We start from the raw sequence: 13,218 nt of genomic DNA, 5'->3' as shown, positions 1-13,218 counted from the left end.
ATCTATCTATCTATCTATCTATCTATCTATCTATCTATCTATCTATCTATTGTACTTAGCTAGCTAGCTATCGTATTTAGCTAGCTAGGTATCTAAGATCTATCCATGTTTTGTTAGCTAAATAGTATCTATCTATGTTTTGTTCGCTAAATAGTATCTATCTATCTATCTATCTATCTATCTATCTATCTATCTATCTATCTATCTATCTATCTATCTATCTATCTATCTATCTATCTATCTATCTATCTATTGTACTTAGCTAGCTAGCTATCGTATTTAGCTAGCTAGGTATCTAAGATCTATCCATGTTTTGTTAGCTAAATAATATCTTTCTATGTTTTGTTAGCTAAATAGTATCTATCTATCTATCTATCTATCTATCTATCTATCTATCTATCTATCTATCTATCTATCTATCTAGCTAGCTAGCTAGCTATCTAGCTATCTATCTATCTGTATCATACTTAGCTAGCTAGCTAGCTATCGCATTTAGCTAGCTAGCTAGCTATCGCATTTAGCTTGCTATGTATCTTGGATCTAAACATGCTTTGTTAGTATCTATCTATCTATCTATCTATCTATCTATCTATCTATCTATCTATCTATCTATGTATTAGTGGTGTGCATATCTTAGGTTGAAGCAAAAATCATTATTAAATGATTCGATAACATATATATAAAACTCAAAATTTCCACAGATACACGCCCTCAGATACACACATACTACGCCGTCTAATGCGTGTCCTGCTGCCGATCGCAACTCAAGCCTCGTTTGTTTTCTTGCAGGGAACTCAACCCATTCGAGAGGACCCAACACGTTCGGCGGCGCGGAAGGCGGCGGCGAGAACGGCCCGCTGCAGCCGTCCAACATCGCCCTGATCGCGGGCGCGGCCGGCGGCTCGGCTTTCCTGCTGCTGGTGACGGCCGTCATCTGCGTGGTGTGCTACAGGCGGCGGCACGCCAAGCACTCGGACACCCACCACCCGCCGCTGTCGCTCTCGTCGCTCACCAGCCCCAAGCGGGTGGGCGGCGCCGGCGGCATGGGCAGCTCCAACAACAACGGCTCCGAGCCCAGCGACATCATCATCCCCCTGAGGACCTCGGACTCCGCCTACTGCCCGCACTACGAGAAGGTGAGCGGCGACTACGGGCACCCCGTCTACATCGTGCAAGAAATGCCGCCGCAGAGCCCGGCCAACATCTACTACAAAGTATGAGGACTGGACTCCCCAGAATCACTCCAAGCCCCGCCCCAGCAAGGCTCCGCCCCCCTCACCGCCCCCTCCCCCTCCTCCCCCCGCCGCAATCCGACCCCGACCGAACCCCCAGCATCACGCTTCCCGAGTGGACGCCGGCGGTTTACCGGCCCACCGGAGCGCTCTTCGAGGAGATTTCCCAGAATGCACCTGCGAGTGCGTGAATGTGGCTTAGCAGAATCAAAGGACGATATTTAAAAATAAATAAATAACAAAAATCAATCGATAAAAGCCCAGACAATGCTGAGGAACTCCCAGTCGCCATACCTGCCTAGAACCCAGCAGCCCGCCTCTCGGCGCGCCGTCGGCCAATCGGAGACGAGCCCCCTCTTTCCCGCCGACACTTCTCAGAGCAAAAAGAGGAGGGGCCTCTCGGACTTGGGTGGAGGTCACATGACCTGAACCGGCGCCCGAGGAGCTCTCTGAGCTGTCGGGCCGCGCTGACACTCAGACTCTTGTATATTTTAATAAGACGTGCGCGTGTTTGTGTGTGTGTGTGTGAGACATGGGCGTGGCTGTGCTTTAGACTTGTCTTAAAAATACCAAAACACAAAATAGTGAGCGGATATCACGAAAAAAATCCAATAAAGTCAGATTTTTCTATGGCTATCAACACTTATAGATGATATATATAAATAATCCAGTAAATAGATGTTTTTTGCTTTTATTTTCTATGATTTTTGTTCTATTTTAGCAGCTAAAACCACACCTCTGTTGCTAGCCCTTTTTTCTATTTTTCACAACTCACTGTAGTACAATCTGCCTTTTATATTCGTTTAATCCTTTTTTTTTTCCCCCTCGGCCAGTTGCCCCACACTCGTGCCCTAAAACCCCCCTCTAAGGTGTTTGTATATTTTTATAGCTTCTCGTTTGATGCTGTAGTGTTGAAGTTTAGACCTCTCTTGTGGAAGTGTTGAGGTAGAGCCATCAATGATCGCTTTTATTTTATTTTATTCCCATTTTTGTTGATTATTATGCGAAAGGGGTTGAGGGCCAAAAAGACACCGAAAGAGGGAGGACAAAGCAGCGCAAAGAAAAAAAAAAAAAAAAGGACTGTGAGGAAATTGCACACTAAAGAAATAAGGAGGACGGATGATGAAGGATCCAGATGGACGCGATGAGGAGCGGCAGCCCCGGCACCAAAACTTATCGGATTTGAACTCATGCAACACACACACGCACCAAATCACATCACAGGTGGCACATTTCAAAAGTACTCCTCTTGTGTTACATTATTTGTGCACACACACACACACACACACACACAAGCGCCTGTTAATGACTGCTGATTGCATCGACACACACATCCCCGACAATTAGTTTTCAATGAGTGTGCGAGGCGAGACACATGATGACCAATTTAGGCGCTATTTGTTCACGTGCTTAGCAGTAACGTCGTTTTGTGTTGCTCAGACATGTTTGTGGCTTCTATGTTAACGGGGATGACACACACACAAACACACACGTACACAAAACATTCAGGACACAGTGCTGCTTTCAGAGGCATATGCGCACATGCTTAGCGGTAAAATTGTTTTGTGTTGATCAAACATTTTGTGGCTTTCGTGTAAACTGGTTGACAGTGGCGCACACACACACACACACACACAAACACACACTCGCCAGCATTTTTTGTGTGATCCTTCCTTAACTGTATTTTGTATCAGTAGCTAACATCATCTACACTTTGTATTAAGATGTGCTTTAATTGTCACATTCGCCCATGTTGAAGATTGTTTGTCAGCCCGGTTGCTTTGACGGTTTGAAATTGAGTTTAAAAAGATGAAACTCGGTAGGGGGGGGGGGGGGGGGGGCTCTTTTGTACAACTACAAAGTTGTGTTTTTTGTTTTATTTTTTATGTACACGTTTGCGTCTTTTTGTCGATTCCAACACGCAAACGAATTGTGCGACGTCAGTTGTGTTGTGTACAAAAAAAATTGCTGCAACCTTGATGGGGGGCGGGGGGGGGGGGGGGGTGCAAAGAGAAAATAAATAACAAAAACTGCCCTGACGCGTTTGCAGTTCACCAAGCATCCCCATCGGACTGCCATGTTTTTCCATGTTTTCACGTGGATTTGAACGTCTCACCGTTTGTGTGTGAACGTGTTGCCCACAGGGGTGTGCACGTGTGTTTTGGGGGAGGGATCGCCACCATCAGCTCATCCAGTGGTTCTCAAACTTTGTTGAAATATTTTTTTTCAATCGAGAACCTCCTAACCAGGGTACGTACATTCTTTTTGGATGGAAAAAAAAGATAGTCGGTGCCAACCGTGTGATTTATTAAAATTGACTCATGAAAATTGCATCATTAATGACTGTGACACTCAACAACATAAAGACGCGGAACGTTTTGCAAAGGAGTCACTATAAGACAAATTAGCAGTAGGCTGATGCTATTAATTTGCTCTTAATTTGAAAAGAGACCTGTTTGTGTCATAGCAATAAAAAAAACTTAAATATGTTACATTTGATGTGAAACAATTAGTTCCAGTTGATTTGCACTTATTTTGAAAAGAATTTCACTTTGTTAAAAATACCTGAAGAAACCCTGTCAAAATCTCATGTGCACCCTGACGTTCCTTCACGTACCCCAATTTGTGAACCACTGGGCAAGTAAAAATGTGTGTTTGTGCCATGCCCCTCAAAACATTGTATTTGACACACCTACGAGCACCCGCCATTTTCAATTGGGGTGGCCAATTTTGACTGATAAATGCTAATTTAACCCTTGTGTAGTATTTTGTCCAATCATTTCAACCTAATGTCAAAGACAAATCAAATCAAAAGGAGATTTCACCCAGATTGTAAGGTCAAAGTTCAACATGGCATGACCGCATAGTTATCACACGACCAGGACTGTACCATTCCTTAGCTCAAATACTGTGAGAAATCTGACTCATAAATGTTCAAAAGAGACACTAAGGAGCTGAAATTTCACCCAGATGATGTCAAACATGTCAAAGTTCAACGTGGAATTACCACTTAGTTATCAGACTTACCAGTGGTGTGCCATCCCGTTGCTAAAATACTGCTAGAATGGTGGAAGAATCTGACCCCTAAATGGTCAAAATAGCCACTAGGGAGCTGAAATTTCACCCAGATTACATAAAACATGTCAAAGTCCAACATGGCACGACAACTTAGTTATCACACTGCAAGTGGAGTGCCATTCCTTGGCTAAAATACCGTGAGAATCGTGGAAGAATTTGACCCACAATTGGTCAAAACAGACACTGGGGAGCTGAAATTTCACCCCAGTTAAGTCAAACATGTCAAAGTTCAACATGGAACAACCACTTAGTCATCACACTACCAGAACTGTGCAACCACTTGGCTAAAATACTGCGAGAATCACGTGGAAGAACGTGACCCAAAAATGGTCAAAATAGGCACTAAGGAGCTGAAATTTCACCCAGATGATGTCAAGCATGTCAAAGTTCATCATGGCATGACCGCATAGTTCTCACACTGCCGGTGGTGTACCATCTCTTGGCTAAAATCCTGCCAGAAGGATGTGAAACAAAATGACTCAAAAACGATCAAAATACTGCACAAGTGTTCATCGCTGTTTTCTATTAAAAATTATTCACCCGCTGCGAATTGGTCATGTGATTTCCGGAGCGTTTTTGGGTGATGCCTGGGATGCATTTTTTTTTTGTTTTGTTCTTTTGAGGGACTATGTTAGAGTGGGACTAAATTCTGGAACCCTTTTCATACACACAATGGAGACAAAACAGGGAATATTCATCGTGAAATTTTGAGAGATTTGTTGCCAATAACGGGGGAGGGGGGCAAGTGGGGTACCACCCCTTGCCACCTAGTGGGTGAGTGTGCGTGCGTCTCATTCCTCCCTCCCTTCCTCCCCCCTGCCCCTACCCCCAACGCACCTCTAACAAGAGGAAAAAATGAGTACATTCCTGCTTTGGAGAAGGAAAAAAAAAAACTGTTGAATAAAAAGAAAAAAAAATGTTTAAGCACCACTTTTGCTTGTTGCTTGTTTGATTTTTTGTGTGAGGGTCTTTTGTTTAGCGCGTGGGCGTGTATATCAGAGGCCCACTAGGCCGCAAGTAGTTTTCTGCTCTTATCGCTACTCTAGACCGCTCACAGCTGGCTTCCTTTTAGTGCCGGGCTTAATAGCATCACACTCACACAAAATCTCCCGCTACTCTTATCAACAACTTATCAAACCTGCCTTCGTTAGTGTTGCCTGGCAACCTATTGACAGACCTGATTTCATTCTCTGCCCCCCCTCCCCCTTTTACCCCCCTTTCTACCTGTTGCTATGGTTACAATTGGCGTCCTTTTCAATGTATCCTCATTTACCACCAGGGTGGGCTTGAGGCCGAACACTTTGATCGATGATGTGTGTGCGCGAGGGAGAGTTGATTACCGGCTGTCTACATCTCACACACTCACTCACACACACGCACATACTACACACCTACTCGCAGCAACAAACATCCCCAATTGTCTAGCGATGCACACACACCGGTATCAGTCCCGCTTTGACACTTGTAAGCAAAGAAGAGGATGTGAAGGCCTGATCCCCTTGTTACCATGGCAACCAGGTGTTTGCATCCCGCATGCTCCTGTGACGACAACCGCAGGAACTGTGACACGCAAAAAAAGGCCAGCATGAAGTTTGACAACCTAACAGAAGACAAAGGATTTCTGTAGAAGAAGTTGGGGAAGGCTCCAGGGAAAACCGGATGATGGATGACGGCATTTATTTAAAACAAAGACACATTTACAGCGTTTTTGTGGCAAAACCTTTTCATCCCAGCGTCAGCCATTTTGTGGAGCGGCTTTCGGTTTGAATCGCAATCACGCTCACGCCATCATGTTTTCGCTTATTTTCTGTACTGAATGTAATCGCGATTTACTATTACACGTGTTATCTATAATAATGTGATAAAACTGGCAAGATAATAATTTTCAACTTGTTTGAAGAGCAAACAAGACTTCTTTCTTGAACGTAAATGATAATTCCCAAATCCGACAAATGTGAACGCATCGCTAAAGCCACGTGACATTGCCGTCGTTCTTAATTGGCCGAATGAGTGCAGCACAAATTGAACGACTGGCAGCCGGCACAGTTTTGAAATGCTACTGCTAATTAATGATCATTTATTTATTTTTCCTCGCGAAAGTCTTTTTTTCAGCGGCATGACGTTCTTTCAACGTTTTCAAGTGGACACAGCGTCGCTCAGCTGAAACTAAACCGGACGAGGTAGGTGTGGCCGACCAAATACGTAGTTTGTGGCCGCTTGTATCAAAAGTTAGCGAGAAATATTAACTGACGTTTTCCGTTAATTAATAACGTGCTCAACGTGTTTTGTTAATTGTACATTTGGGAATAGCTTTTGCCTAAGTGTAATATCACGAACAAACAAGAAGAATTATAGTGTGCTTTGCATGTTAGTCACCTGATATAGCCGCCTCATTTAGCAGTTTTCAGCAGTAAAAAGTTACTTTTTGTTTATAAATAGTATTCACGCACAAGTATTTATCCATCCATTCATTTTTCATAGCCGATTATCCTCACTGGGGTCGCTTACAACTATTTTGTTTTGTGCATGAAAATGATAATTAATGAAGCCTCAGCTAGCAACCAATCGCAGCTCAGCTTGTCTATGTCACATGACCAACAGGTGAGTCGCGATTGGTTGTTGAGGACGGGTGACGTCGTTTTTAGTAGCCTGCAAGGAGAAAATAATTGTTAATGTTTATATGTAAAAAAAATCTTTGAGGTTTTTCACCTTTTCACTGCTCCTTAAATGGACTATTGCACGTTAAAAGACATTTGCGTCAAATTTAATAAAATAATTGAGAGGTTACAAATATAGCTCACAATTGTTGTAGATCAGGGGTGTCAAACCCAGTTGAACTGTGGGCCAAATTGTACCCCCGGTTTCTGACGGAGGGCCATTATGACTGTGAATTCGAATCAATTTTAAATATGATTGTCACATATTTATCTAGTTTTCAGATCAGAGGCCAGTAAAAACTGTTCCAATAAAGGGATTGGTCACAAAAAATGATTATTGTTTCCCCCAAAATGTTTTTAAAATTGAAAAAATGTGATATTTAGTTATAATTATGTCATAATCAGCATTTTGCGGGCCGGATTTGGCCCCCGGGCCTTGAGTTTGACATCTGATATAGATGATTAAACCATGTTCAGGTCATTAAAAAAAAAAAAAAAAACAACATAACTAAGCACTCTCCATGTGCTATTTTGTTTCTCACCAAAGCACCAAATTTGCTTTCTTTTTTTCATCAATTAAAAACGATACACTTGAATATCCAAGAAATAGACGTCGTTCTATTGACTTGCTGGGTTAAACAAGTCTTCTGCTGTTTTGACGTTTTCCGCGCGCTGTCTTTGTTTTTCACAGCTCACTGGGCCTCATCACGCTCGCCTGTCACTCTCGCCCGAGCCGTGCCACAAATCACACAAGGTAGGCAACTTCTTATTTTGCGCTGTCATACATCCATTGAGGACAAACAATATTGTCACATGGGGAGCACAAGTCAGACCTAGTAACACACACGACATGAAAGTAGAGGAGGGAAAGTCTTCACATGCAAAATCAAAGAGAAACTCAACCCGGAAAACGAGACTGGAGTCATCGTTCGCGTTAGTAATTACCTAAAGTTACTGAATAATTGAGTATTTGATTACTTATGTTGATTGTTTACTTTGACTGCTTTTTTCATGAACAGATGTTTTTAGACTTCCTTTTTACAACAATTGAAAGAAATATATGTAAAAAAAAGTAGGAAAATCAAAAGTCAAAATGCAATAAACAAAATGCAATAATTGTCTGTCAAGGTTTATCTTTTAAGTTGTATGTATTGTAATGATTTTATTTCAAATTAATGTTTGTGGATTGATCCATTTTGGACCCAAATTGGGTTATTTTTGAAAACTACTTTCAAGGCGTAATAGAAGTCATTATTTGCTGGGGTTAAAGAATATATGCCTGAGGATTTTTATAGTTTCTGTATGGTTCTATCTTTTAAATTGTATGCATCATAATTATTTTACGGCAAATTGCTGTTGGTGCATTGGTGCATTTTTGACCCAAATTGTCTTATATTTTAATAATAATTTCAAGCTGTAATAGAAGACATTCTTTCCTGTGGATGAAGAATATATGCATGAGTATTCTTCTATTGTCTGACTGGATTTATCTTTTAAATTGTACGTATTATGTTTACCGGTATACTATGTTAAATTATCGTGAGTGGATTGGTCAATTTTTGAAGCAAATTTGGTTACTTTTGAACACTAATTTCAAGCTGTAATAGAAGCCATTCTTTGCTTGGGATAAAGAATGTATGCCTGATTATTCTTATATTGTCTGTATAGTTTTATCTTTGAAATTGTATGTACTGCATTATAATTATTTTACGGCAAATTGCTATTAGTGCGTTGGTGCATTTTGACCCAAATTGGGTTATTTTTTTAATCCTAATTTCAAGATGTAATAGAAGCCATTCTTTGCCGAGGATAAATAATATATGCCTGAGTATTTTTATATTGTCTGTCTAGTTTTATGTTAGGTTCTATGTATCATAATTATTTGATTGCAAATTGCTATTTGTGGATTGGTGCATTTTTGATCCAAATTGGGTTATTTTTCAATCCTAATTTCAATCTGTAATAGGGGATGAAGAATAGATGCTACAGTATTCTTATATTTTCTGTGTAGTTTTATATTCAAAGTTGTATGTATTATATTTATATTTATTGAATAATTGCCTTGAGTGGATTGGCGCATTTTTGACCTAAAGTGGGTCCTTTTTGAAAACTAATTTTCAAGCTGTAATAGATGCCAATCTTTGCTGGGGATAAAGAATACATGCCTGAGAGCAAAGAGTACGATCTGTGTAAATATTTTGTGCTCGCAAAAAACGGAAATATTCCAGGTCTTGCTCCACGTCAGACCGAATGTGCGGGCCGGTCGAACATTATTCAAATGTATGCGGTGCCGTGACCCGGCTGGGCTAATCGTAGGCCGCCGCAGCCCGGGCGCTGTGAAATCCTTCTTGATGGCTTGAAAAGTGGCAAAGGCGCACACCTCTGCGGGCATTCAAAAGGGCGTGGCACTCCCGGGAGAGAAAATTCAATCAGATTCCTTTTGAGCCCTGCGCGCTTTGAACTTGCGGTTTCAAGGAAAGGCTCTCATGACACAATTTGATAGGGGGATGGGGAGGGGGGGGGTGGCACAGGTGGGAACCCGCCAACTGTCCAACTTTGAAATACACATGAAAAATAAGTTCCCTTGTGAGCTCTCATATCGACACCCTTTAATGTGAGAGCTACATCCGACCCAGTAAAAAGCTCATATTTCTTTCTGTCTGTTTTATTCAGCAACTCCAGAGAATAGATTGTGGAACATCACCTGTTTGAGTTCTGACTCGTCCGTCACTGATAGCAATGTGCTTGTGTATACCGCCGCATGTTCCAATCAAGTTGTTCTCAGTTTGAAAGTGAGCACTTTCTCATTTCAAATTATCTGGTTGGATTTGCTGAAAACCTATTACATTCTCACATACCCCCTGAAAGGCCTTCGCGAAAGAAAAATAAATGATAAATACGAAAAAAAAAAAAAATCCAGACTGGAATAAAGTGAGCAAAAAAAATTTCAAAGTTTTGATTCATTAAAAAAAATGGAAAATATTCAAACAAAAATAATAAATGCGGATTTAACATTTGTTGTTATGTTAACCTAATGTACAGCTTGTGGATAACTTGATTCAAATAACTTTCCATTTCTTTTCCATTTTTTGTTGTAAAAGTTGATATTTTGTCTATAATATCACAAGTTAATGATTATCTTACTAAATTATTATAATCATGTCCAATCCATCCCTTTCAAAACATTTTTTACTACTAGCAATCGACTGAAAATGACATCAGTTGCGTTGAGGTAACAGCCAATCACGGCTCACCTGTTAATCATGTGACATTCATTCGCTGATCCGTGATTGTTTGATCGTTACCGGAGCCCTCAGCGCATGTTCTAAAATATGAATTTTATGAAGGAATGGAAAAATGATCAAAGAAAATTTCCCAAAGGAAAAATGCTATTTGGGATACACAGGAGACCAAAAAGGGAATTGTTATCAAACATAGGGTCCGCGGGCTGGATACGGCCCACAAAATGGTTGAACCCGGTCTGCGTGGTGTTTTTCAAATCACCATAACCCCTGAACCGTGCATAACCGGCGTGCAAAACCAAAAAAATACAAATAATTACCACTGGTTTGTTTTTAAGTTCTATAGCATGACTTTTATTTTGTCCGGCGCGCCTGTGAATAGATTTTCCTCCAAACGGCACCGGAGGTAAAATGACTTTGACACCCCCGTTCTAGCGGCAAGTATTTCTGACAAAATTCTCCGACGTGAAGCCCTCAAGAATTTTCTGCTCTGGGCTTGTGCCGCTTTCAATCTTGCAACAATGGCCCATTGTCTCCCAGTGAAAACAAAAGCACTTGAATAAAATGGCGCAATATCCCCGGCAAGACGTGGCCTTCGCTCCGCGCTCATCTTTGACCCTTTTTCTTTCCGGTCATCGCCATGGCAACCGTATCATTCGCGGCGGCTCTCGACGCTAAAGCTTTTCTAATTCGCGCGGCTAATCTCTCCATTGATTCGACTTAAAAGTGGCGGATTTCACTCCCTCGAGGGAGCGTGTTGGAACTCGGCCGTGGCGCCGGATAACACACAGGTGTGTTTACGTGGCTATTACCGCGGCATTAATATTCATGCGCTCGTGCGGCGAGCGGAACTGATTAGCAGCCGTGATGATGAACATGATAAAGCGACCACACAAGTCTCAACAAGACCTGCTTAACTCATTTAATCCCAAAGTTGTTGTTTTTTTTTTTTTAAATAAGAGTCCCGGTTATTTATTTTTTTAAATTTTTTTTGTTTTTAAAAATTTTCCCTCAAGCATTTTGCTAAAGGAGGGTCTGAAAGTAGATAAATAATCACGCTGTGTAAATAAGTACTTTTAAGTTTATTAATTAATAATTAAATATTATTATTAAGTTTACTAACTTATTAGTTTAATTATTTATTTAATAAATTAAGTAAACAAGTATTTTTTTAAGTACTAAAAGATTACTTTCGGTACTGAAGTACTAAAATAATTGATTATATTCAATAAAACTAATAACTACAATAATTAGTTGATTGATTAGTACCAGCCATTTTTCATTTTTTGACACTTTTCTAGCCAAACACAAAAAAAATAGATATATTTTTAAAAAGTATTTCTGGACTCTATGGGGGGAAAAACAAAACAAGAAACGTAGAAATATTTCTTTGGGAAAGAATGGGTTAAAAGCATAAAATAATGTCTTTGGGAACGTATGTCATAATGACATATATATATATATATATATATATATATATATATATATATATATATATATATTGCAGACAGCAGTGTTCACAAAATGCCCATATATATATATATATATATATATATATATATATATATATATGGGCATTTTGTGAACACTGCTGTCTGCAAGGTGGCTTCTTCACCAGTGAATTCTCAATATGTATCACAAATGACTTGCACATTTTTGAAGTGTGTGTGATTCATAAAAACCAACTGTAACAAGAAAAAAAAAAGCATCCCCTGTGAAATCTTTAGGATCTTCTGCTTCTGCTCTCATTGTTTGTCATCAAACACGCTATAAACGCAAGAAAGCAAAACACGAGCCAGGAGACCCCAACCCCCCCCCCCCCAAAAAAAAAGTGACGCCTCGGCAGAAAAGAGGAAAGTGAATGAGTCTCCCTCCGTCTCAGTCCTTTATTGAGGCAGCTGCACCCTTTGACCTCTGCGCTTCTGGAATGTGTGTGTGTGAGAGTAGTAGGGGGGTAGGGGGGACTTGCTGAATTTGGGCAAGTAAAAGAAGGGGGGGGGGGTGAGTACAAAAGCTGTCAGGACCCAACAATGAGCTAGGAGAATGGTGTGTGTCCACAGAGGCACTGAGCCGTGTTAGTGAGCGAACTAGGCTGGGAGAGGGCATGCACATGCAAAAAAAAAAAAAAAAAAAATCTAAAAGGGAGTGAGCAAAAAGGGGGGGGGGGGTAAAACGAGGCAGAAGAAGGAGGTGAAAGAGGCATGCAGGAGGCTATTTGTTTTGTCTAGCGAGACTCCTAAATACCCAACTTCCGTTGCTAAAGGAAACCCAACACAAGACTCACTATTGGGTTTGTGTGTGTGTGTGTGTGTGTGTGTGTGTGTGTGTGTGTGTGTGTGTGTGTGTGCGTGTGTGTGTAGGCTCAGCATACCAAAACGGGCCAGTGTCCTTACACACTGTACCAGTGACATCATTTAAGCTTTACATTCATAGTCCCCATTAGGGGGGAAATATGTGTGCGTTTGTATAGTGTGCGCACGCGCGCGCGTGTGTGTGTGTGTGTGTGTTTGTTAATGTGTGTATAGGCTCAGCATTCCAAAACAAGGCCCGTGTCCTTACACACTGTACCATTGATATCACTTCGGCTTTACAGTCACTCAGTCCCCATTAGGTGAGAAATACGTGCGCACTCTAAGGTAAAACATGCAATCATGAAATTAACGGACTTGAGCAAGCACACACACACACTCTCACACACTTACAAAATCACACACTCAAGCTCACACGCGTTATATACATATGCAAAAACACACATTCGTTTCGGACTCGCGTGTGACTAGATGCAAAAACACACAAACGGGTAATCATGCAAATGAACAGACTCAAGTGCAAGCACATACATGCACAAGAACTCTCACACGTGTACAAACAAGCACACACACTTGCTCACACACACATTACATACATATGAAAAAACACACACTCCAGTGCGTGCACACTTGCGAATACACACAAACCGGTAATCATGTAATTAGCAGACTCGAGCGAGTACACGCACGCTTACATATA

General features: G+C 41.1%; 2 protein-coding genes across 4 annotated transcripts in view; both read left to right on the top strand.

The window, feature by feature from the left end:
* The window catches only part of efnb3b (ephrin-B3b), an 88,276-nt gene extending 85,222 nt beyond the window's left edge, over nucleotides 1–3,054 (top strand). For both annotated transcript variants that reach the window (XM_088419938.1, XM_088419931.1), the window contains one exon: nucleotides 790–3,054. In XM_088419938.1, coding sequence (XP_088276064.1) covers nucleotides 790–1,220 — 431 coding nt within the window. In that variant the 3' untranslated portion in view covers nucleotides 1,221–3,054. The remainder of the gene's footprint in view (nucleotides 1–789) is intronic.
* Nucleotides 3,055–6,134: 3,080 nt separating this feature from the next.
* The window catches only part of LOC148428644 (uncharacterized), a 140,442-nt gene continuing 133,358 nt past the window's right edge, over nucleotides 6,135–13,218 (top strand). For both annotated transcript variants that reach the window (XR_015864950.1, XM_088409329.1), the window contains exons 1-2: nucleotides 6,135–6,490; nucleotides 7,659–7,721. The gene's annotated coding sequence lies outside the window, so the exon portion shown is untranslated. The remainder of the gene's footprint in view (nucleotides 6,491–7,658; nucleotides 7,722–13,218) is intronic.

Source organism: Hippichthys cyanospilos, chromosome 1 (genome assembly GCF_059441005.1).
Source record: "Hippichthys cyanospilos isolate Australia breed blue-spotted pipefish chromosome 1, RoL_Hcya_1.0, whole genome shotgun sequence".
NCBI lineage: Eukaryota > Metazoa > Chordata > Actinopteri > Syngnathiformes > Syngnathidae > Hippichthys > Hippichthys cyanospilos.
This window is presented reverse-complemented; position numbering and strand designations above follow the sequence as displayed.